This window comes from Vanacampus margaritifer, chromosome 16 (assembly GCF_051991255.1).
Source record: "Vanacampus margaritifer isolate UIUO_Vmar chromosome 16, RoL_Vmar_1.0, whole genome shotgun sequence".
In the NCBI taxonomy this organism is placed as follows: Eukaryota; Metazoa; Chordata; class Actinopteri; order Syngnathiformes; family Syngnathidae; genus Vanacampus; species Vanacampus margaritifer.
Genome location: NC_135447.1, coordinates 7,474,276 through 7,501,361, shown reverse-complemented (window position 1 = coordinate 7,501,361; position 27,086 = coordinate 7,474,276). Strand labels below are relative to the sequence as shown.

The 27,086-nt window shown below is 38.8% G+C and overlaps 1 protein-coding gene across 11 annotated transcripts in view; it reads right to left on the bottom strand.

Annotated features, from left to right (window-relative positions):
* LOC144035817 (RNA-binding protein Musashi homolog 2) overlaps positions 1 to 27,086 on the bottom strand; it is a 283,481-nt gene that overhangs the window by 235,321 nt on the left and 21,074 nt on the right. For all 11 annotated transcript variants that reach the window (XM_077545792.1, XM_077545794.1, XM_077545793.1 and 8 more), the window contains one exon: positions 24,319 to 24,360. In XM_077545792.1, the coding sequence (XP_077401918.1) occupies positions 24,319 to 24,360 (42 nt within the window). The remainder of the gene's footprint in view (positions 1 to 24,318; positions 24,361 to 27,086) is intronic.

Below are 27,086 nucleotides of genomic sequence, written 5' to 3'. Positions count from 1 at the left end.
CTTGAAAAGGCTGCTCCAAGTGTTTATCTTGGCAGTATATCTAGCATGAGATGACTCTCAGTTTGTGGTTGACATATTTATAAAAGATCAATAAGGAGAGAAAAACAATTTCAAAAAAAGATTGACTTGAAAATACCGTCAAGCTCATTTGGTCTCAACCTCAAATACATTTCGCCTTTAAGACCGCAGGTATCAAGGGTGTTTAGTGTGCAATTTGAGGGGATTTCATTATTGCTGACAATCAACACTGGAAGGAAAAAAAAAAAAAAAAAAAAAAAAGCAAACACAAGCAGTTATCTCAGACGTCAGCTATACTGCAGGGATCATCCCGATTTTTGCATTCGGCCTGATTACAGCAATTAATAATCTACGGACTACTGTATGCATGTCATATACAAAAGCCACGCTTTCCTGACATGGTGTGTGCTGATGAAACTAGCAGAAAACACTCCAAGTGAGCGTAAGTAATTTTGCTCCTGTTTATATGCAAACAATGTGAAGAGCTGCAGCGAGACAGGCTGGCTCAGTAAACAAAGACAACATTGCATTTTCTCATTACCAAGATGCATGAGGGAGGCCATGGAAGAGAAATTAGCGCACAGAACTGCAAGGGAAGCAAACCAACCAGGTCATCTGCCTTGTTCGGCACCCACTGATTTTGATCCGAGTATTACCGCACAAAACAGCCAGAGAGGAGAGGATTACAAAACTAATGTCCTCCATTACTAACAGCAAATAATGTGGATGTTGATGACGGTGCCAAAAATCTTTGCGCGCCATTTTCAGTCAACTTTTAACAATTGGCGAGTATAAAAATCTAAAGCCAGTTTTTAATTAATAAAGGGAGCACAAACTGCACAATAAATGAAGCGAGCTCTGTGCTGTGACATCACTGATGACAACAAATTAATAATGTAAGATAAAAAATTGACATCACATTGTGCAATTTGCAGAATTGTATTTGCTGCGCTAGCCAAGTGATATACATGACATATCTTGCTCTCAACGTTAACATCGATGTCATTATTAAAAAGTAGCACTAAGCAGTGGGCGATATGGCCCAAAAATAAAATCTTTATTTTTTTTTTGTCATTCGGGATGATTACGGTTTTAAATGATTTTAATCTAATAAACCCAACAAACGTTTATTTAAAAATGTCACTTATTCCAAAATAATGAATGCGCAAAATGTTTAGACAACGACAATGTATACTGATTCTAAATCAGTAAACATAAACTTAACATTCATAGTTTGTGCTAAATTGCCACAATGAAGTAGTTGGTAATTATTGTAAACATGTCTTGTAAACCACGCATTCTGCCATTTGTGGAAAATGACAACTCACAATAACATCTGGATGTAACAGAACATAAAGAACAACAGCTTCTAATAATCCAAAAGAGAAAATTTGATTTCACACTTAAGAAAATTTTCAACAATTCGTTTTTCAAAATGATTTTGTTATTATTATTATTGCCCAGCCCAATAAAAGGCCTTTCTCAAAAAATATTCCAAAGCTTTTATTTTAAGGTCAAAACTTAAAATACTCCATAGTGCAAGTAACTGGATTTCCGTGTTGTGCCTTCACGCACACATGCATTGTTATATCAGTAATGACATTACGCTATTAATTTTTTTCCGCCTTTGCAGAAATGCCACAATGTTTGAGAGGAGCTAAAAGTCACATCAGATCTTCTAAGGTAAGCCAAGCTGACATTTATCCCCATCACATATCACCGTATAAACTACAGCTGAGTGAAAGTGAGGTGTGCACAACCCAGCGCTATTACACAGGCAGACACCCACTGCATCATTTATCCCGGCCATAAATCAGCCCTCTGCTCTACCGCACTACTTTTTTCTCTTGTCCCAGCAGAGCTCACTGACGTCTCATTATATCTTATAGCAACACTAAAATTACCTGGAGTCGAAGAGCATAGCATTTACGGAAATGGGGACTTCTATCTTGCATGGCCGAGGCTTTGCATGAGTTAATTACACCAGCAATGGTGTTTTTATTGTTTTTTTCTTCTTCTTTTTTTTTGCTGCACGGTTGGGATGAGTAATGTCATCCTACCTCGCCACAGCCAAGCAAATCTTAAGGCCGTGATATATCATTGCAAGTGAGAGTGTCTGCAAAATGAGGACATTCGGTAATGATAATGATAACTGAATGGTTGAACTGTCACTTCTTACATTAAGAGCCGCACTATATTGTTTGTGCTGCTTATTTACCGCATACAGTATACATAAATCAATGCTCCTACATACAGTACGTCCCTACTCATTTTATAGATACTTAAGAATTACCACCATAGGCCTCATTGGATTTTTAATTTGTTTATTACATTTTTACGGAGCACTGTTTCTAGGTAGGCGCACATTAGAGGAAAGTGTCTCACATTACAATTTCTGCCCAGAGCAAAAAAACATTATTTTTTTTTGCCAGATACCACTAAGATTTGTTTTGTTGTTGTTTTTTTAATCAATTTAAATACAGTGGTAGTACTCAAAAGTGCAATTCCCTTGGGATAATACAATTCAGAATGTGACCGACATTTAGAGGAAATTCCAAATTCCATTTGTTGAAATTTGAACTGCCGCCATGTGACATCACACAAGACATCAGCGTCAGCATTTGTGCACAACCTTGGCATCAAAGTATCAACTCTGCACAGCTTTTGTGGAATAATTATTCCACAAGATACCCCTTTGTTGTACATGACATCTGAAACGTACCTCACCAGAGCAGTTCGACATCAAACAAAGCACGATTTAACAAATCAGTGGTTTGCTTTTTCTTTGATATCTTGTGGCAGGTATGCAAAACTTAATTTCACAAGAGGAGAAAAAATGAATCCACGCAAAGTTACATGAGGGAAGTTAAGACTGAGGTTGTGATTCTACTGTTATAACAAAAGTTGTTATAAGTGATGTGAAATGTAAGGAGAGCGCATGACAAAGGGTAAATGGACTGCTTTTTATATAGCACCTTAATTAACTACACCTATGGTGCCCAAAGCGCGTCACATTCACACACCAGTGGTCGGCTACTGCCATGCATGGCGCTAGCAGGTCCACTGGGAGCAAATTGGGGTTCAGTGTTTTGCTCAAGGACACTTTGACGTGGTCACCAGGGGTGAGGATCGAACACAAAACATCACGGATGGGAGACGACCACTCTATCGATAAGCAACAAGATAAGCTGTTGCTTCCTTTCTTAAACTTATCAATTTGTTGTTGTCAAAAGACAGATTTGTTTTAATACTAAAAGTAGTAAAACTTGTTTTTACATTTTAACATCCGTTCACGTTATGAAAAAAAAAACACACAGCAACCAGCTCCACAACAAGATTTAATTTGATTTTTTTACCCTAGCAGTTATACCCCACAAATCTTTAGATTTTGATGTGAAAAATAAGCCAGCAGCTAGCAAGCAGAGTACACTAGTGAGTGTAACTGGATAGTAAGCCCGTTACGTAATACAAATGAGTCAGTGCTTTTGACGCGCAAGGGTTCAAATAGTCCGGGATTAGAAGTGCCTGTCGTTCGGCAAGCGGTAAGGACTGCAGAGCAAGACCCGGGTCCGAATGAATGCTCTGTGGATAGTAGCGGAAAAGCAGTGCAGCACCGTATAGGCAGACATGCTGTGCACCCCCCATTACTTACCTGAGAGAGAGAGAGAGAGAGAGAGACAGAGAGAGACAGACAAAGAGAGAGAGAGGCCGAGACAGCGAGAGAGAGTGAGAGAGAGAGAGACAGAGAGAAAGAGAGAGATATGCACCTCCATTACTTACCTGAGAGAGAGAGAAAGAGAGAGAGACAGAGATAGCGAGAGAGTGAGAGAGAAAGACAGAGAGAAAGAGAGATATGCACCTCCATTTCTTATCTGAGAGAGAGAGAGAGAGAGAGAGAGATATGCACCCCATTACTTAGCTGAGAGAGAGAGAGAGAGAGAGAGAGAGAGAGAGAGAGAGATGCACCCCATTACTTAGCTGAGAGAGACAGAGAGAGAGAGAGAGAGAGAGAGAGAGAGAGAGAGAGAGAGAGAGAGAGAGAGAGAGATGCACCCCATTACTTAGCTGAGAGAGAGAGAGAGATGCCCCCCATTACTTAGCTGAGAGAGACAGAGAGAGAGAGAGAGAGAGAGAGAGAGAGATGCACCCCATTACTTATCTGAGAGAGGGATAGAGAGAGAGAGAGAGAGAGAGAGAGAGAGATGCACCCCATTACTTAGCTGAGAGAGAGAGAGAGATGCACCCCATTACTTAGCTGACAGAGAGAGAGAGAGAGAGAGAGAGAGAGAGAGAGAGAGAGAGAGAGAGAGAGAGATGCACCCCATTACTTAGCTGAGAGAGGGAGAGAGAGAGAGAGATGCACCCCATTACTTAGCTGAGAGAGAGAGAGAGAGAGAGAGAGAGAGAGAGAGAGAGAGAGCTGTAATGAAGCAGGAGAGAAGGTAAAAGGCTGTCAACACCAGACCAAACAGGAGAGAAAACAGGCGTTTTAGCGAAGGTGATAAAAAATAAAAAAATAAAAATAAAAAACAAGGGCCAATCTATTTTCTAAACTGAGAATGTGACAATGACGAAAATATAAACACAACACCTACATATACCAAAATATTTCTTTTTTCTCCCTTTCACGCGTCCTCTTTTTTGTCTTGGCTTTCCATACCACCTCCATTAATTCCTCTGTCTCCCCTCACTCTCGTCTCCCATTCAAAGAGTGGCGGCGTGTTTGTTTGAGAGCCTCTTGCATCACACCTGTTTGTTTAAGCGGCAAAATGACGCTGGAGACAAAGCACGCCTGTCTCTGTAGACCGCTTGGATATAGCCTGTGGTTGCCAACAACACAGGACTCCCTCTACCTCTCACCCGTCTCGTCGTTCTCACACACCCTCTTGTCTTTCCTCTCTCTAACCCGGGAAATCCAGAACACTGAGCCTCGCTGATAATTCCGACAAGTACAGCAGAGCACTAAATACTCCCAGAGAAGCCCATCTTAGTCCCGAGGATAATATGAGGTAAAACGCTAAGTGTGGATGTACTGGCGGTTGTTAAACTTTAACTTATTACCTAAACAAAACCAGTTGCCAATCATGAGTGAAAATCAAGGTTGAGGCAGTGTATTTTTGGTTATAACATTGCAGGCTACAAGTAAACAAAACCCAAAATCGCTACAGTGCTATAAAGCAGTGTGGAAAAATTGTACCTAGAGCCAGCACCTTTCAGCCAATTTGATTTAGAAAAAAAAAAAAGGAATTCAGTTACTAAAGCATTAGCAAAAGAAATGCCGAGCTTGTGTGATTTTACACTTCCAGTAGGTTATGGCTCAAAGGCCTGGTATCAGCAGTCAGCATTATTCTCACAACCAAACCTGAAAAGAATCCCTCTCTCCGACCTCCGCTGTGCATCTAATTCCTTCCAAGAGGCATCATACATAAGCAAAACCCACACATCAGGCGTGAACACATCGCATGGATAATCGAAGCTATGCTGCATGAATGCACAAAAAGGAAAAGGCTGTTTTTTATTTGTTTTTGTTTTTTTAATTCATCAGTTTTGAGGGCAAAGGTTAGAGACATAAATACACTCAGGGTTGTTTTGACCTCTAAATGAACAAGGCAACCTGTGCCTTTATTGACAGACTACAAGGCACGGAATGGCCACTCAACCGGAAGAACTAGACCTCGCCGTGCAATAGTGTTAGATCAAGATATTTCTGTTACAGATTATTATTATTATTATATTATATTATATTATATAATTGACTGTCCCCATCCATTTCATTTTTCAAAATACAGTAATTATGATATCATGATAATCTGGAATTTGGGATTTTATTTCCACCCAAATTTATAGCTGAAAAACAATACTTTATCTTTTCTGTTGTTTGCTTGCAGCTCCAGTTGAAATTCAAAAACTAATAGGTCAATAACAGTTTATTTGATAAAACCGTGTCCACCCTGCCATTACGGGGTTTCCGCCTCTTTCTTTATGAAACCCTCGAATAGTTGCCAACATTTTGTCTTTCTTCAGAAGTTGAAACAATGGCTGAGTCAATATTTTAACTTGTTTTGAAAAACAGATTATATGCATAACTGGATGATGTCATGCTAAACATGTCCATTCTGTCATAGTGAAATCTAGTTTTTTATAAAAAATGTTTCAGAAATTTGAAATATTTGTTCAACAGTACACAATCGTGAATCGTGTAATTTCATGCAATTTTAAGGGAAAATGCTATATTGGGAAATATTGTTCTTTATTTATTTTTGGGGGCGTTCTGGGGGATTGTGACTACTCAAGAGTTGAGCATGCGTACTGTTATCAGCCTGAAAAAAGTGAACATTGAACATCCCTATTTACACTTACTGTATGCTTGCATTTCCACTCTGTCATAGTGAAATATCAGTAGATATAAAAACCTTTCAAAAATAAGAAATATTTGTTAAGCAACACACAGTCATCTTACTAAGCTAATTATGTTGCACAGTAAAGGTCCACCGTGTACTCATAAAATTCTATTAGTTGGTAAAGATGTCCACGCTGTCGGCAAGCTCACATACTTTGCTAATTGCATGTTCGTTGTCTGCTTTCAGTTATTTAAAAAGAATAATAATGTGGGAGTTTGGCAAATGCAAATTTCTAACAGTAACATCTACAGCACTTAATACAATAATACAAGTCATGGATTTATATGTTTTTATTAAATTGCACTGTCCACTTCTAAATAAATCAAATCAATGTAATTTAATTGAACTTTTCTCAATAATTCATTGAATCTAACTTTGATTTTGCATGATTTACAGACAGTACTGTTAACATTGTGTGAGAAGCATGCATGTTTTTTTCTCAGGGTGGAAGTACCTGAAAGCAAACAGTAAATTTGTTCTGTTCACATTAATATTCATATCTACAACATTTGTTCTTTCTCTGGTCTCTGGCACAAGTGCAAATCAACTATTTACAGGTTAAACATTTCTAAAGCTCAACTTGCTCCCCTGCTGCTTGACATTTAGAAAGTTGACAAGTCAATATTTAAAAAAAGAACTCCACATAAGATTTCACCACTGAAGGAGAATCTAATGTTTAATACCGAAGGGAATGTATTCGTGTGACGCTAGAAACATGCCCTCCTAGCATAATCTGATATATCCTGAATACAAAATATAGTGCTAAAGAGTACAGACTGATTTATTTGAGACAGCAATTGGATGGTAATCTTTGGTGTTCTTTAAACAACTTTGGCCAATTTAGTTCAAGAACGAAAACATATCTTAACACCACCAATGATGAGGCAGTAAAATTAATCTACACGCGGAATTTTATGACCAATACATATTTAAGTTTATGGTAATTGTAATGAAAGCAACATGCTTTGTTTAAGTAAAACAAAACAAATGATTAAATTGCTTTAAAGACAATTACAATTTCCATTTTGTGTTGATAACAACTATGCTACCAATACTCCAATTATTGATGCTACAAATGCAATTCATTGTTGGAAAAACAAACAGTTTTAATATATTAATTACAAGCACACGATCACATTTAAAACAGGAAAATGAGGCTGCAAACCAGTCGTCGGTCGAAGTTCTGTCATCAATTATTTCATTACTATTTCAAATGTGCTTTCAAATCAGTATCACTTTATTCCACCTGTGAACAATATTAACCTCATAATCTACGCTATAATGACGAGAAAGAGAGACGCACATTAGGGCCTCATCCAGCCGAACTTTCGGCTTGCCGAAAGTTAGTGCAACGTCCGGCTGAGTCCGTGTTTTCCTGTGTGAGCAGGTCAATGTCATGAAAACATAAGCGTTGAGTAACCGTGACAACTGATTCAATCTATCCTGGATAGTCAATTTCATTTCCCTCCAGGCCCAAAAAAATAAAAAAAAATAATCCATTCCCATGAAAACCATGATTTACACGGTGATATCTGTCAAACTAATCACAATGTCAATTTATTTCCGTATTGGCACACGCATGCACACGTCCTGCTTCCGACCAATCCTTGACACAGTTTACACATGTTTGCAGCATCATAAATCAGAAAGAACTATTCCTGTGCGCTTACTCTAGCATCCTGGAGATTCATCTTCATATCGCCATAAAACTCCCAGATGTGAGGACATCCTTTCATACATCACGCTCCATTATTTATGTATTTTAAGTTAAAACAAAACGAACAATAGGCTGAGCTTTTTCTTCCCCCCCACTGAAAAGCTTATCTTCATTACCAAATGCTTCAAAGCTGTGAACATTCACTGCCTTCCAGCAGAAAACAAAACACAATGGTGAGGTGACACAAGTGTGCTGTATGTGGTTTCAACAGCTAGAATCACTTCAGAAAGCAGATGGAACAACAGGTAGAAGACCCAAATCTTTATCCAGACCCTGAGACTCGACCCCTTTCTCTTTTTCCGTTGGCTCAAAGTGGCGTCGACTTGCCCCCTTTTCTTCTCCGGTCCTCCCTCGTCTCCATTTGTAAGCCTGAGGGAGAGGATACCTGTGACCAAAGGCCAGTAACATGGCAACCGAGTCAAAAGGGCTTCATGCCTGGTGCGCTGCGGGGTGCTGGCATTTACTTCCCCCTGTTTCATCCTCAAGGCCCCAAGCCCAACACAGGAGCCTAAAAGAAATCGTCTTTGCTTTTTCAGCTGCCTCTCTTCCCATGTTAGGGAAACAATATTGCACAAAAAAAGAGGAGAAGACGACAACTTCCTGTCCCTTTGTCCATTGTGCAGGCCAAAGTTGATGTTTATTGGTCTTCACTGCGAGGTTCCTGCCTGTAAACTCATGGATTATTTTTTTATGGCAAGAACAGTAAAACCCTATATTTACTTGCATGAATTTGGATAAACACACACACGCATTGAGCACACAAATCTTTTTTTAACGAACTTCTCCTACAGAATTTATCTTAGCGACTTTGGATGTTTCATCGAAAGAGGTTTTAAGATAGAAAGCAATTGAAAGTTTTTTAGTTGGTCGCAGCTCTAGTGATTGTTTCTGCAATTGCATGTACTATGCAGAATTCACATTACAGGGTGTTACTGATCATATTTAATGAAGATGGAATAACTGCGCAAGATGTGTCAATTACACAATTTAGTTAAGATAACGTCTTTATAATTATACCAAAAATCTGACTTTACCACCAGAAAGGCTGATGGTACGTGATAGGTTACAAATCCAAACATTTTCCTCTTCCCCATAACAAAATCCTGTTCAACCCAGGGATTAACAATTAACTCATTTGCTCCCAAAAATGTATAAAAACGTTCCATTATAAATATTACCATGGTCCCAAAAACATATTTATACGTTTTTATGTTGTCGTTTTTTCATGCTAGAGCATACAGAAGGCTTTGATGCAGCCGCTGACTTGAAGAGGTCGCTTAAAGCAATGGTGGTTATTACAAAAAACTGCCAACAGGTGGCAGCAGAGTATAAGAGATCAACCAGGGTCATGTTGCAAAAAAGGCTCTTCTCTCTAGTGTTTTGAACAGATTTTTGAATAATGATGAAATTTAGCTATAATCTAACTGCTGCAAAACAAAAACAGATACAAATATACTTGTTTCCTGATAAAAGAAGAGCCTCTAATATTTCCATGTTTTTATAGCAATAGAACACAATATTCTGTGGGCCTTGCAAAATCAGTCAAAGTCCAGTAAAATGGCCGGGAGCGAAGGGGGTTGCTTCAGTGAAAATGGCTAGGAATAAATGAGTTTTTTAAAAAAAAAAAAAAAACACACACCAACAAAAATGTGATTACTGTATTAAGGAGATTTACTTCCAAGTTGTCCTATGCTGGTTTGCACATTCTTTTAACAGCCTGAGCATTGGCTTAAGTATTTCAATACTTCATTGTCGATGAAATTTATGGCGACAATGTGTTTTCAACTGATGAATAAATCAATTATGACGATGATGAGGCATTGAATCATTCGTGTTAACTCTAACACTGGCTCGACACAGTAATTCAGTGTCCTGTTTTAAATCATTTTGAGTTCCCTGCTTTGCATAAAGCCTATGGGGATTCATGAAGTATCTTCAGGGAAAAGTAGGCACTAACTCCACAATCTTTCCAGAGTCCTCGGTGACAGAGAGAAGGAGCCGGCAGAAAGCTCATCGATCAACGACTGGGAAATGCCAAACGTCAAGTACAAGGCGAGTTTTCAATGCAGCCTTCACGGCCGCAAGAGCTACACATCACTGAACGGTGCTATGAATAAGAAGGCATTCATTGCCACTTGTCCAATTACGGGAAAAAAAACTCTTACAAAACAAGCAGCCACTTATTTCATGGCCTAAAAGAACGTTCACCTAGCATAGATACGTTTCTAACAAAATACTACTCAACAAAAAATAGAATAAATTTTGCGAAGGGGAAATGGAAACTTACTGGTTACTGTGTAAATACTAACACCAGACTTCAAGGTCTTAATAAAGATGTTGTACATTGAGCCAACTGCAGCATAAGCTAACATAATTGGACCTACCCTGGAGTGTGGTGAAAATATCGTACACATACATACTACATCTACCCAAAACACGCCCACAGTAAAGAAAACAGAGCCAACTACTGTTAAATACTTTATCAAATGTGCACAGACAACTAAAGAGGAAAAACTGATGTTGCCCAGTGGAATAATGCAGAGATTGCCTATATGGCCCGATACTAAATTCTGACGCTACGATAACCATGAGCAAAAATATCATGTTATTAAAATTACAGCTCTAAAATGACATTTTTGAAATATTTGCATACATTTAAAACGGCATTTTTTTCCCATTAAACAAAACCTATTTTATTTTAAGTTATAGTGTCTCATCACTGGTGAGCTATTTTTAGAACTGACCCGTGGGCTTCTGTGTCGTCCTTGGGGCTAACCAAGACAAGCTGCCACCATTTTTATTTACTTATTTATATTTAGGAAAATGTACATTAACACAGCAAAAAAAAAAAAACATCGATGTTTGCCATGCCCATTTGGTCTTGCTCACCTCCCTCCTTCTCTGTGCATAACTTGTGTTTTTTTGTATGATTGTTTTTATTTCCTGATCATTTTCTTGTATAAGTAGATGTCCACCTAAATTTTTGGCCATATTTACATACGAGTTGTTTCAGGTTTTGAGAAAAAATGAACAGTGATAACCGATATGGGTTACTTGAGAGAAGAGGTTAAAAGACAGTAAAATCAATTTTGGAGTTGATCACAAAAACCTGTTGTGTAAATCAAGTCTCGGTGGGACAACAACTGGTTGACTTCAACAATGAGCGGCACAAGTTTAGCACTATGATTCTCTCTCTTTAATGTTTGTAAAGGGATTCAACACGACTCCAAGCAAGCCAGGAGCGTGAACGATATTTCTTCTGCCATGTGGCAAACTCTTGAATATGAGCTGTCGATGCAGAATCCAGATAAACAAAATTGCATTGTATTCAGCACAAAGGCTTTTCTGTGGGTTTTAGGCAGGGGTGGGGGGGGGTATCAGAAGGACTGACCATGCAGAGGATAGCTGCACTGTGAATCCATGCAGCGAACTAACTAATTACCCGCCATCTCTGAAAAATGTACGGTGCAGCAGTGGAGGGCCACTGCTGGATGCCACTTCACTATTCCACCCTTCATATTCAACATAAGCAAGAGGCAAATGAGGGGCTATAGAGGATAAATGAGCAATATTACTGGCAACAGGCTGATAAGAAGACAAGAGAGAGAGAGAGAGGGTGACAGAGTCAAAAGACAGGAAAAAGAGAAAGAGAAAGACTGGTTTTCTGTCCAAGCCATTACATTGCTGTTGGGAGACACCAAATCGAGGAATGTGGGTATTGTTCAGTGAATTGATCCATCAGTATATTGCACAGAACAAGGCGAAGAAACCGCATTGCAATTATAAATCCCAGCAAGAAGGCACATTTTTACACCTGATGCATCTTCATATATCATCTGCTCTCCGAACCACGTTTTGTTATGAGCACATTACGATGAGCAATATACAGTAAAACTATGTGGGAGATATTTAGCAGAGCATTTGGTCAATAGTTCTTTAAAGCATCTACTGTAATATTCCTCCAAAGTGAAGATGGGTTTTCAGAGTCGATTGAACACTAATATCAGAATAAACATTAGCCCTGCAATCTCTTGTACGATCATTTTGTGTGTGATCCATGTTCCATCGACCTACAGTAGCAGTTGCAAACAATGAGCCATCTGGGATGCTCAATATATTCTTTCATGGATAGTAAAGTCAAAATGTACATCATAGACCGCAATGGTGCTTCAGAGTGTTTTGTCTATGTTTAGGTGCTGAAGCTGAAAGCTCTCGACTGTGGACACTTAAAAAGGCCAAAATGGTCTATTGCGTATTAGGGATGTAACGATAACATCAAAATCATTATATTGCGATATTCTAATTTGTCATGTCAAACCAGGTTGTTTTCCGTCTGTACAGTTGCAGCACCCTCTGGTGATAGTTTATTAGCACAGTTTAATTTTAATTCGACATGTTTTGACCATCTACGTTTAAGACCCACGCTAATCACCAGATGAAGGGGAAACTACATATACCATGATACTTTGCGCCACTGCTTTTTTTTTTTTTCTCACAATATTGTGACTTTTTATCCAGTATCGGGAGTTTTTGTTTATATCGCCAACCTCCCCACACTGTCGTGACAATTATCGTACCGTGAGGTTCGTATCGTGATAACATCGTATCCTGACATTTGGATATCGTTACATCCCTATTTCATATACAACAAGCTCCTAATCTCATGAAGCACAACCCTGATGAGCTGAAATGATACGATGAAAATTTGCAGCCGACGGCTGTTTAAATTCAGTCTTCAGAGAAAAGAATGTGGCCACTGACATTTAATGGATAATAGAACTGAAAACGGGAATAGTTATGCCGGTAAAAGAGACAAAGGGGAGGCGAGAAACTCTCAGACGACCTCACGGTTTTCAGAGAGCTAAGTAAAAGATGATAAATATGGATTATAGTGGCCAATGGTCTGGTCTTTATTCTTTCTAGTCCCAGAAATGTGTCTCTAAATTTAGCATCAGATTTATCAGACAGCTGCAATCCAGGGAGGAGAGGACTTATAGGGAAAGAAAAATACAGAGGAAAGGTTGAAAGATATCTAAAAGACAGGTGCGGCAGACAAAAAGATTGAAGGGCGGGGAAAGGTGGCATTGTCCGGGTGATTCTGTCCATCACTTGCCACTTTTAGAATGAAAATACATCTCTACTAATATCCGCCAGCCAAACACACACACACACACACACACTCGCAGACACACCGCCGGCAGACGTACGAGGAGAAAGAGAGATGTGAATTTCAATTAAGGTAAGGATATTAAACAACTGCTACAGTTATAAAAATCAACCAAGTAGATAAAGACTCCAATATTTTAGGAACGGTAGATGGATGAGGGAGAAAGACTAATTCATTCACGCAAATGTGTAAAATGCAAACCAACATAAAAGCAAACAGAACAGAAAGAAATGTCAGCCTGGGACAAGTGATCTTGGCTCTTTTGTTTCTACATTTTCACTTCATGGCCAGTAATTGTACACGCTATATGGAGTGAAATGGGAACTGGAAAACGGTGCGACTAACATGTTCGAATGTTTCAATCTACAAATCAGTCTCAGTGCATGAGACATGTACTGTATATGTCTTAAACTGCAAGGTTCAAATCTCAGCTCGGAAGTTCTTTTATTCTTTATTAGGATCCCCATTAGCAAAGTAGTCTAGTCTTCCTGGGGTCTTCAAAAATTAATACATAGTTAAAAAAAAACACACCAAACAAAACAAACAATAATCTACAGATATTGTAAGTAGTCAAACAACCATACAAAATATTAGAAATCTAGTATCTCTTATAAAGTAACTAAAAATCAAAATATATATTTTTTTCTCTTGAAATGCAAAGCCTATTTCATGATTAGCCAGACTGGTCTTTGCCGGTCTTTCATATCTTTGCACTGTCAATAAATTGCCTCTTATCATTTCTATCTTCCCTATGAAAAATGTATAATTCATTCTTCTGAAACGAATTCTTCACTGAATGAACACTAAACCGTTTATTAACACATCTGCTCAATATCCCATGAGAAATTAACTAGTCCAATATTAAGGTTTTCGACGCCTCCAGATATTTTTTTACGCTCTATATGACCTGACTAACTAACTAAGCTGACATATTCACATAGGCTAATCAAAGTCCATGTAGTGCACATGTGGATTAGGTTGCACCAATTTAAAAAAATAATAATAATGAGGAAAGAAGGTGAACATAATTTGGACCAATATAAATGCAAAGAGCCCATAAGGTCAAAGTTGGACTAATTAAAAGTGCTATAAAATTGTCTGGCGCTGTAAAATTGCTGCATGTAGCAATCAATTAGAAATCACAAGATGGCGTTGGGAAATAGCAGCCAGGAAATGAATCTGTCAACACGTTTCATTATTGTCTGATAACACAAAGAAAATTAAGTCGCAAAATAGCAGTTACAAGCTAGACTTGACTTGCTTATGCATTAAGTCTGTTTGATTATTTCCCATTATCCTCGACTTTTCAGTAGGAAAGCAGAAATGGGGCTCTTTGTGGGTTTGTTTGTCAATTGAGGCAAATTACAAGACATTTGCTTTTAGCAAGTTGATGGAAAAGCCTGCTTTTGGAGCATGTACCTTAGCGCCAGCAATATTGAGCTTCATTTTCAGGTCAATTTTGCAAGCAAAGATGCTACCACAGCTCTATCACACCTACAGTGCCTTTGATTGATTGAATGGAATATATTACCAGTCGACATGGTAGGGCCCGGTGTCAATCACGCTCAATTAAATTTGATCATCTCACTTTAAAAGCAATGAGCTCTCCGCCATGTGGCACAGACTGTTTCACCATAAATGAGTCCAAACGGACGGCCTTATAAAATACGCAGAAGAGACGAGGGGGAAAAAAATGTTGACGAGCACAATTTTGAGCGGAGAATGTAAGATGATGAAAATGTGCTGGCAAGTCAAAGGATATCTAATTTCAAGTTTAAATCATGTTACTTGGAATGGATAATGTGGCATAATTACTCCATTTATGAATTTGCTGCAATTAAAATGAATGCATTGAAGTCCTACCAGTGCCGAGGATTTATTTTATTTTATTTTTTCGCATTTAGAATAAATGGTTGTAGATTATAATTGGCACAGTTACACATTTGCCGGAGCTGGTTTTAATCTGCCGTTAAGGAAACGTAGAATATTTGTTTGTCCATGATAAACACATTTAATTCAGTAATTAAACATCACCTGCCAGCCTGTTGTACACATGTTGATTTTACAGCTAAAGAACCACACAGACTAATGTCTAATTCTTTAAAAAAAAAATCAAAATCAAACATTATTGCTTTGGTCCATTTTGTTATTTTTGGAAACATTATCTAAAACTCATATCTATCAAGTATGAAAGCCTTATTAGACATTTTATTTCATTTCAATTTAACCGAGACAATGTTTGTCATTTTTTAAAGCAGCTTACTGTTTGTTTGTTTGTTTGTTTTACTGTGTATCAAATTCGAAATATTTGTCTATAATCCTTGTATATCTATGCACACGTGATTCTATTAATACACTCATGTATGTTTACTTTTGCTAATACTGTATCATTCATTTTCTTCAATGACTTTTCTCACAGCTGCCAGATTGTATCTACATGCATTTGCCCCCCCCCCGCCCGAGTTAAATTAAATGCAGGATCCCATCTCTGGGACAAGCAAATAGACAAATACAAACTGCGACAGGCCGACGTGAGAACATGACACAAATGTATACAGATGATAAAATATGATGTGGATGACATTGCCCGCAATGAAAAATTAATGGCATGAGCCAACATGTCAGCAGTAAAATGGTGAATGATGTGTGGAAGATAAAGGTCACAGATGAGGACCGCAACATTATGTCAGGAAACAGCGAAGCTCTTTTGCGCCCTGCGTTGATCCAGTAATATACTATTAAATCTTTTTCGTATTATATATCATTTTTATCATAAAGTGACATGTAACATATGTTTGGGGGGAAGATTTTTGCTTCCCTTTTAGTGGAAAACCACATTGCATGCTGAGGAATTCCAGGGATGAGGATGCCCTCTTCGAATGTGAAGCAACATGCCACACAATCTGTACGCTTGCACATCCTTCCCTCCTAGCTTTGTTACATTTCAAACCTCTACTGCTTATTACTAACAAGCCGATGCACATGCCTGTCATTGGGACAGTTTGGTAGCTATTAAACAATGCCTGACTGCGCAGGGCTCTGTCGGAGGAGTACCACTTATACGGCTCCCGCTTCAGATATAAATTGTAGGAATAAGCAATGAGGACGGAAAAGTCTTCAACTGCCATTAATACGGTGAAAGGTTTAAATGAAAAAAAATGAAAAAATAAAACTTACATAAGCTTAGGAACTATACTACTATATGTAATGACATTTCACAATTTGGTTGATTTTGTTTTATTTTTTTTACAAAGCTATACTATTGGTCAGTCCATACGTGGGTACTATTTTTTTTACAAATTATTTAATGAAAGTGTTAAAAATGTCTTGCTCTCATGCGATGTTAATGATTGAACAAACATGGCTTTTTTGGGGTCTCCTAAAAATGTGATGATTTTGGAGGTACAAGGTACAAATGTAAGCTTTTACTTTCATCTGATTCCCATTTATTTCCAGCTGTACTCAGGTTATCGCTTACACAGTGAAAGACCTGAGGACAACTCATTCTGGTTTAAATTTAATGTTAGCTAATAGCTAGCATTTAAAATAGGGATGTGTCACAATACGAAAATATAACGATATGAAGGTCACAATACAATAGTTATTCACAATATTATGGAGAGGTTGGCGATATAAAAAAAAAAAGGTCACAACATTGTAAAAAAAAAAATGCTCATACTAAAAAAGAAAAACACAATATTGTGTTTTTGCACAATCTCTAATAACACTTAATATTGAGGCACTTACTTGCTAATGCACGCACACACTGAGTTCCTCCACATATTGACTCGGTTCACAAGCATATTATGTTGGATTTTAAACATGGAAGGGCCAAAACATGCCTTGTGAAAATTAAACTGCACTAAAAAACTAGCCGTCAAAGGGTGCTAGAACCGCACATATGGAAATCAACCTGACTTTTTTTTTAACAGATTGAGCTGCTTTTAATATTGTGACATGACGACAACGATCTTGTGGTAGTTTTATTATCGCGATATCACGATATTGTCGTTATCGTCACATCCCTAATTTAAAAGGCAGAAGTTAAACTTTCCTCGAGTGCTTTACAGGCCTGGCGGACCACCAGGCTTTTCTCGCCCACCCCGGTCAATAAACAGTAATCGTGATGATGTCGTCCCTTCAACCAATAGTAAGTCATCCGTCGAAGAATATGTTTTGACGCAAGTCGTCCGCATTCCCGCTCCACTGCGTTGCCAAATATTTTCCCAGGCCGAATTTTGTTGAGTAGTCTATTCCTGATCATGACGCTTAGCAAGTTTTATGCTGGAAACCCTGACTATAATAGTCTATCCATCCACTGTCGCTGGAGCCTATCCCAGCTGGCTTCAGGCAGTAGGCGGGGTAAACCCTGAACTGGTTGCCAGCCAATCGCAGCACTATGATAGTATTTTATTTAAATACATGAATGCATGAAAAAAATATTATTTATATCTTTCTTCAGTAGAAGGGCACTCTGGCTTATCCACCTGTCATGCAGTGCACTAATATAAACCACTGCTAGTTTAGAATTGCTGTGGTGAAAAGAGTTAAGGTCAGAGACACCGTTTCAGTTTGTGCTGACCAAAAGAACTTTCATTTAATTGTCTCACGGATAGATGACTAAGAAGCCAAATGGATAATTTTGCAGTAAATGTGTTAAACTAATACTGTGAGCAACAAATCTGTAAGACTAAGAGAAACAAGCAGCTACTCGGGTTTTCAAAAAATCCATTAAAGTTGTGTTCCAATGCCTATTTGAATATGTTTTTGTATCCCTGTGGCTACGTGGAGTACAAAAAGGCTTTTGAAAAAAAAAAGGTCCTTCAAGACCATGTCCTCTTCTGTGCTGCTCAGCCCTCGATCCTGGCTGGATCACTGTCCTCATTACTGTCAGTCAGCATCAGGTTTAGCAGTGCCAGGCTCCTGCACAGCCCTCTGTCCTCTCTGCCCTGCCAGCACTTGCCTGCCTGACTGCTGCCATTGGTAAGCATTGTAAGAAGCCCTCATTCCCCTAGAAAACCTAATTACTCTCCACCAGCAACCAAGGAGACCGGAATGGAGGCTGGAGAAAGAGGAATCACACAAATGTGCACACCACTTACAAGAGATCAGGCAATTATTCATAAAGGAAACAGTAACTAGCGTTCCCAATTTGCACGATTTATCTCTCAATGGAGGTATAAACGCTGGCGAGGAAAAGAACACAATACGTTATGGAAACACACAAAAAGAACATGCATGAATCAAGTGCTTTGACTAGCCGTTAACTGGGTCACTCTGTTGGCAATTGTGTTTGACCACCAAACAGTCGTTCATTTGTTTGCGCTTTGGCCCCTTTTTCATCTGGAGCAGTTCCACTGTGGCAAATGAACACAAAAGAGTTGACGGGTCAGGGACTTAACGGCAACACTTTGACACAGCAGCGAAAACCACAAGGAAGAAGAATTCATTCAAAAATAGCGTAGCTAGCTAGCATAACATGCTGTACAACATTGTGGTATCCTTCACGCGACTACACTAGCTGATTCAGGGCTATCCGAAATTTCTCACGGTGCAATTTTGAAAAATGGGACGAGCCACTAAAGTGGCGAAGTTGCTGAAGTTGTTAATACTCATATTTGATGGTCACTGGCGAACTACAAGTGGATGAAAATACAAAGAGAGGGACTTGAGCTTGAGGGTTCACATGACTAAGGTCAGGAAAATGAGTAAAAAGATTTGACATGTCCCCCTTTTTTCGCACCGACTGGCTAATTTATCGTGGATAAATTTTCCATCTGCCGACCATTCTGTACTCAGTCCATATTCAACCATGTTTTCCACGTTGTGTCGCTTCCTCTTCTTTTTTCTACATTTGCTAATATTCAATGTGCTAACGCCTATAGCGATGATGAATGATAATTACTACATTTTGTGTGTGTGTGCGTGCGCGCTTTTTTATTGGGATGTTTGAATGTTCAGAACTTCAATTTCGATGCCAGTGTCACCTCAAAATGGATCCAATTACCTTTATGGTAAAGCTTTAGCTGACATGTTGCTTGGGGTGAAATCAACAGCACATCTACTCAATGCAGTACCGCACTCCATTTACATCAATGCTTTCAAAATGTAATTACTAAACAGACAATCCCACTCATGTAATGAAACAATTAATTGATTATGATGCCCTTTTGTAACTTAAAGTAAATGATACGCAGTCAATGAAGTGCTATGCTCACATTGTTTGACTAATGCTCTCACACATTGCATTACAATGACGCTGGCGTACCATCTCAATGAAACTCGTCTCGCCGATTCTAATAGCTGACAGGCCAGCAATACGTTTGTGCCATATCAGAGTGTTTTTATTGTCTTTCAACACAGGAACTTGTTTTCCATGAAAGTCACACTCCCAGTTTCATCCTTCATCTCACGGAGTGTTTATGGACAATAGCTGTGCATGTGTTTGCGAGAGGGGGCATGACAAACCACCGGCTTGTATTTGGCATGTCTTTCCTCACTACGGACTGCCTCTTGGTTACAATAGAGTATGTAAAACCCATTTCAAATCCCATTTATCCAGAGAAATACAGCCAATGTCTATTCTGTGGGACAGCTTGGTTATTTGCAGCTCCGTGTAGTGTGACATATCGCCTGAAATGTGATGTCAAGTTTAGTCTAAAACACAGATCGCATTCGTTTTGTGGCTCTCAGTGTATATGTGCTGCGGGAATGCGGTGGAATATGGAAGGTCTAATTAAAAAATATCCTACTACGCATGACAAATATCTGGGAGGGCTTATTGTCGAGCTCAACAAAAGATACTGATATAGCACTCTGTTCTTCATTGAGGACTTTTGTCCTTGATTATTCTTTCAGACTCATGCAGCTGTGGAGAGTTGGAAGAGGGAAGCTGGTGCTTTTAATAAACTCCCTGAGACATTCAAAGGGCCTGGCAGCCGCTGAGGTTTCATTTACCCAGCAGTGAGCTGTGTCATTTAAAATAAGGATCATTTGGAGATGGGGAATATCATAATGCTAAATCTAGATCAAATAACAGAGCAAGGTGTACGACTGGATTTACAAGGCAGGGTAATCCTAAAAGAGGTGCCAAAGAGCGCAATAGTAGCTGAGTAAGGTATTGAGAGATCAAGTAAGACAGGAATATTAAAGTGGCATATGAAATATACATGCACACATGCCTTTGTGTGGAACAGAAACCCAGGGGATATATTTACTTCTCACAGCATTGTTATTAGAATTTATTTAAATGTAAGGCTTGGCTCTCTTGAATCGCAATACACTGGATAGTCTTTTTTTTTTTTTTTATACTAAAATCAATCATAAAAGCAAACTGTCCCAGAGAAGGGAGTGAGGAGACTAGTCAATTTGCCAGTCATAGGAAATGTGTGCAATATCGAGAGGAAATGAAATGGATAAAAAGGAGCTATGTGTGGAACGAAAAAGGAGAACTAAGACGTAGCTGCCAGCAATGCGGCTTTGAAAGACTGCCGTTAAAAGGGAAGCCACAGTCACAGGTGTCAGCCTGGAGTGAAATATAGGACAGCGCTTTGACGTTATACCGGTGAATTACCTCAATCAATGTACGAACATGCTTAACCTTTCTCCTCGCTGACATTAAAATAGTGCTTCTTCACTTTGTTGGACGAACTGAACCCCAACAGTTTCCTATGTGCAGTCACCGAACCCTTCTTTATTGAAAAATGCAACTTAACTCTTTGACTGCCAAAAACGTTATATAACGTTTAGTAAAATCCTATGGAGGAGTGCCAAAGACGTTAAAAGACGTTTTTTTTTCAAAACAGAGGTGAAACTAACCATTTTCTATTGTTGATTACTGAAAAACGGATTAAGGTAGAAACAAACTTTTTTTTCTGATGAAAGACGAGAGTCCAATCTTTCATTTGGTAGTATGTGTGTTTCCATAGTCCAAACACATAATTTTCTGTGGACCTTGAAAGATCAGTCAAAAATGCTTAAATCGGCTGGCACCCACGTCATCCCTTTTATGAAAACGTCTGGCAGTCAAAGAGTTAAAGACATGTTGCTTTGGTTTTACTAGACAGGTAGCTGGTGGATTAGAATTGCTTAACTTGGTATTTGTGAATGAGGCAGTTAAGATGCTAACTTAACTTCCATCACTCAACCACCACTGTTTTCTTAAGATGGAACCCAAAGGCAAAAGATACAATGAAAACAGTTTAGGCCTCAGAATTGAACCCTGTGGAACGCCAGACGATCTGTTATACATGCAAATTCATATTGCACATATTTGTCCGACCACATTCTTTTTTTTGTTTGGATTGCAATAAAATACAAACCATTTTGGTGATTGTTGTCACAGATGTCTCTATTAAGGTCACACGTTTATGTGTGGACAGTCTTCTTTGTGCATGCCAAAATCTTCATGAAACAACAACAACAACCAGAGCGAGAGGGACGCCAAGGCAAATCCCCTTTGTGAGGTGCAATGAAAGGATTACGCCCATTGCTCTTGGAAAAGACGCTACTATGTCATTCAATTTTCTTAACAAGCCATCACAACTCATCTCCCACTGAAGTGGCCACAGTCCCACTGGCAATTAAAAAAAAAATGTTGGGACCTGCCATGATTGTGTGCGACGCCACTGTGGGAAATAGCAGTAATGACACCTACCGTTAAATGGTGAAGAGTAACAGAGTAGAAGTACATCAAGCTGGTTGTGCTTTGAGGTCATTGAAAATGTAACATTTTGACCTTTGGATGGGAAACTGTAAGAAACTTGAGTACCGGTAGATACTATACATCGGTATCGGGTAGAACCCAGCCTTATTTCAAGGACTCTGTATCTGGCCAATACCAGGAGGTGAGGTCAATATGGCATACGATAAAAAAATTATTATTAAAAATAACAATAATATTAATAATAATAATACAAATTGTAATGTACAAATAAACTACAGAGTGAATAGGTCTCACTTACATTTACTATGAGTGAGTAAAAACCACTATAAAAGACATGCCATAAATCCCATGTGCATGTCTTGGCACTCGGCCAGAGTGCAGCTACTCCTTGTAGCTGCCTCGAGCTAGCACAATATATATTTAAGACGTGAGGCAAAACACAAATCACTACACAAGAAAATATGACGACATCAATCTTAAGTTTGGTCTGTCTGTGGCTTTGAGGGAGGTGACCACCTCATATGTCAGTGATGTCACATCACACAACAAGTGCCTCATCTTTCTCAAATGTGAATGCGGGCACCAGAATTGAAGTGCAAAATTCCTTTGTAGAGTCTCTTTCAAATAGGCACTATAATGTTAAATTAGTAACACTGTTGTGAATTTGAATGAATTTGAATACACAGATTTCTTAAGGACCTTTTTCCACAACCTGGACTTGTCTCACCTTTTTGACCTTTAGCCAACACTCAAATACGGTAACAAACAAGCAAGATCACTGAAACTTTCATTCTGTTCTCCTTCCGTTCTAAGTTAGGTAGTTGCAAGGTTTTCTTCTTAATAGTTGCTGCCAAAAAGCTTTTGCCTTATTCCGCCGAGTGGAAGTGTCCATGTGTTTGGCCACGGGAAGCAATGCCATCTGATACAAGTTGTTTTTTCCTGTGATCCTGTCATCCCGGTGCAAACACCCTCACTTGTTTACAGCCAAATGTCCTCTAGTGTTCACCTTCACTTCCTGTCTGTTTCCAGCATTAGTCTACGTGCCGTACATAATGCAGCGTTTTACCGTATTGCAGCATTCAGCAGCGAAAGGGTCAATGTCAGGGTTAGCGATGAGGTCATTGTTAGCCGTGAGAACATTAGCACTGATTGGTCTCGTCACCATTTGATTCCTGAAGCCTGTTTCGCTCATGCACGTGGCCGAGTTGAGCTCCTTTAAACTCGAACGGGGTCAATTCCAACCAAAGCTGAGCGCAGCCAAGCAGGCAGGCAGAAAGCAGAGAAGCAAGCAATAATGTCCTGTTTTTGGAAAAAAAAGGATGGATTTTTTTTCAATCTGATTCATCAATTAATCGAACAAATACATTAATAAATAAACTACACCCTCAACACAATATTTGACCTAAATTGATATTAGAATGTTGTGCTGATGCTGATGACACCAAATCTGAAACCTCAATAGTTCCCTACTTTTGAACGTAGAGTGAAGGAGAAAATCTCCTAGACATTCCTCACTGGATTCCGAGTCCAAAGTCCCAACAGTAAAGCATAAAAGTGCTCCACTACACTCTGGTGTGCTACAGCTTTTACATTAAATGCTAAGGGGAGGTGGTGTGAGAGGGCATGTCAACAAAGCCCTTGACTGTGCTGCAGCACCATCTGCACACGTTGCATATTTAATTGTCAATAGAGATGCTCAAGACCAGCAATCAAGAGAAAAGATCATATGCATCATGAACAACAGCCCCAGTGTGATTAGAGTTTTGTCTCCATGCTAATTGTGACGTCTACAAGCAGGCGCCCCCAAATTAAGATATTTCAAAATCACTTATGTCAATCCATCCCCTTTGTTTCTGAATATTAAAGAAAAACACAGACTGCGAACGCACTTCTTGTTTGTCAGTGAAGAAGACAATTTCTTGCTCATTAAATCTGCCAGGCCAATCATGTACTCAAATATTTCACAAGGATGTGCTCCACCGATGCTGCGCATTTTAGTCAGGACATTGTCTGGATTCTACTTTCTAAAGCTTTTTGTCACAACAAAGTTAAACAATGGTTAGACTGCAAATGCAAATAAATCCATTTTCTGAAGCGGTTTCGTTTCTATACAATAGCGTGAGGGGGGGAAGCATGAAAAGAGTGACGATAAAAAGAAGAGATATTTTTAAATGTGCAGAGCAGAAACAATGTGAGAACAATGGAGCCAGACGAGGTATTTCTCTAAAGCAAACAGACAACCGCTGCCTCTTTGAATCTGCTGTGTGGCTACAGAAAATTAGGTACGCTGGTGACACGAGACATAATCATTTTCTTGGAGGAGGCCTGCTGACCAATTTATTCTTCTTACCTTAGGCTGGGCGCGACGTGGAAAGGCAACCTTAGGATCAATCTGAGGAAAGAAAAAAAGAAAAAAAGAACGGGGATGTCAAGACATTTTAAAAGCATGACATCGACTCTTTCTTAATCCCAAACAAATAAATGCCCAAAGTGCAATCAGTCACATGACTGAATCCCGTGAACACAAGAATGAATAAAAATTGGCATTTTGGAGCAACAAATTAATTATTCACTAGATTCAAATGTGACTTTTTACTAACTAATCAAAGCATTTAAAGGTTCATAAATGCCGCATAATCAACTAGCATTAAGACATGTGCTCTGCTTTTAAAAGTAGAAAGTATTTTGTTTTGTATTAAAGCTGCATTCAAAACGGAATTATTGTGATCGCAAATTAAGTGCACATGAAGGACAAAACAACATGGAAGCGGGATTTTTTTTTTTTTACACTGGCATTGTAAATAACTAAATAAGATTATTAGTATCCCCCTTTGTCCGAATTAGTCTGGTTTAGTTCAATTGGCTGAGTAAGTTAATCAATAAATTATTGTGATGCATTTAAACCCATAATTTTGTTTTCAATTTCTAATTGGAGTAAATATAAGAGTACACATAATGGATGGATGGATCCTTGCTGTCAACTAAAAGTGGCATTACAGTTACTCAAGGCCCAGGTAACAACCAATCACGCCTCAGCTTCAGAAAAAAAGGTGAGCCGTGATTGGTCATTACCTCAGGCCTGAGCAACAGTGATGTCATTTGCAGACAAAATGAAAACAAAATGGCTACCCCTTGAAATACATAAAAACGGATGGATTGTGTTGCTCAACTCATATTCCACAAACACAATGTTAAACAGAATGTTAAGACTAGTGGGGCAACATAATAAAATTTTGGGGTTGACCCCCCCTTTTTATAATCACTAGCTGCATCATATAGTCTTTTATACAGACAATTTGCTAGCCAAGTCTCCCTAATTACGATCCACGTCAACGCTCAATTGATGGAGCTCCTTTAACACATTCAAGGCATAAAATACATTCATTTGACTGGGCAATGAACCATTGGGGATAATCATATTCATTACTACTGATCAGTGTCGAACAATATCCGGACATGGGATGGGTATAATATCGATTAATTGTTCGTTAAGAACATGGTCCATCGTATGGAACTGAATGATGATTAATCATGGCTTGCAAGCAAGTTAGGCAAATTGAGGCGCAGTACTCTGTTGCAACCAGCAGAGGCACTGTTGATTTCAGTCTTATTCACTTGGCGGTGCTTTCAGACAACGCTATCACGTAACTCCTATAGGCAGCATTATTCAGCATAATGGAGTGGTTCTAAACCTTGGATGATTTTTTTTCTTCTTCAAATTCAAGACAGATACTGTATAGGGTTGACTAGTGAACAAAATGAAAAAGGAGTGTAGCCTTTTCATCCAATCTGGCTCTCGTCACCTTGAATGGAGAAAGCATTGTGTGTATTTCCCCATCTCCATGCATCTTGGGAAGTGTTAAGAACCACTAGCCTTTTTTTAAATTATAAATAAATAAATACATTTTAAAAAAGTAAAAAGAACCACTAGTCTAATACAATCAGGAATTACAAACATTCAGAAAGGGATTCTCATACTCTTATCCCATTTGAAAAAAAGAACAATCGATAAACTGATTGCTAATTTCTCCGAATTGATGAAGAAAATGTCATCCAGAGAAATGTAGTCCTCCATTTCCTTGATCAGTAATTTATGCGGCACCTGCCAGTCGATGCGGTAACATGACAAAATGTTCACGAAACAATAAATATCGAGGTCAGTCACAACAGCCATGGTTTGACTAGCCATAGTCATTATGTTAGCGAGTCGCTGTTCCTCTGACCAGGAATCACTGATTGAATATGACACGGAGAAAATGAGAATCCCAGGCTGGCGACGCCTAAATAACAAGCAGGATGCATCGGATGAGCATGTTTGCCCGTCTTGTGCTTGTTATGTTATTAGCTTAATTTTTCCCATTAATTTCACTGGTATGAAGGTATGTCACTCTAAGAAGTGGGGGGGGGGGGGGTCGCATCAACCTTGCACTTATAATAAATTACACAGCGACGTCATCCCAAATGCATACCAATGAATATCACTACGATATCACTCTATGTCTTCTTTTCTTTCCTCTTCCGTTGCCATTTTCACGTTTGCTTACTATTTGCATTTACTGAAGCTATTTCTAGCCGTTCACAAAAGTTATTCCCTTGGTGCAGATGGATCCATTTAAGAAATGCGTACCCTGCTGGGGAAAAAACAGCAGAAACAAAATGAAGGCAAGACACATCTGCACAGCTCAATTAAGACAACGAGACTGACTACGTTTTAATGCGTTTGAAGGGAAACCATGATGCGCTTTGTCATTGCCATCAATTCTGCCAGTCTCAGTTATTACTGTTATCTCTCTAAATCAGGTCAAAATGAGAAATGAATTCAATAACACCTGAGTATAGAAACACTGCTTGTAATGAATTTCATTTAAAGATTTGTTTTAGCACTTAGCTTCAGGCTTAACCAATTGAAACTCAATTACTATGTCTGCCTTGTTTGTGCCAAGACAACGTGTCATGCTTGGAATAACAAATTCCCGTGCTTTCTGACCTACTGTATCTCCCTTTTTTAGTTCAGGGGCCTTTTATTACTGTATTTTTTATATATATATATATGACATATTATTTTACTGTTATAAATGTTACGCTTTATGGCAAGCTCCACTGAAGATATGTTAAAAA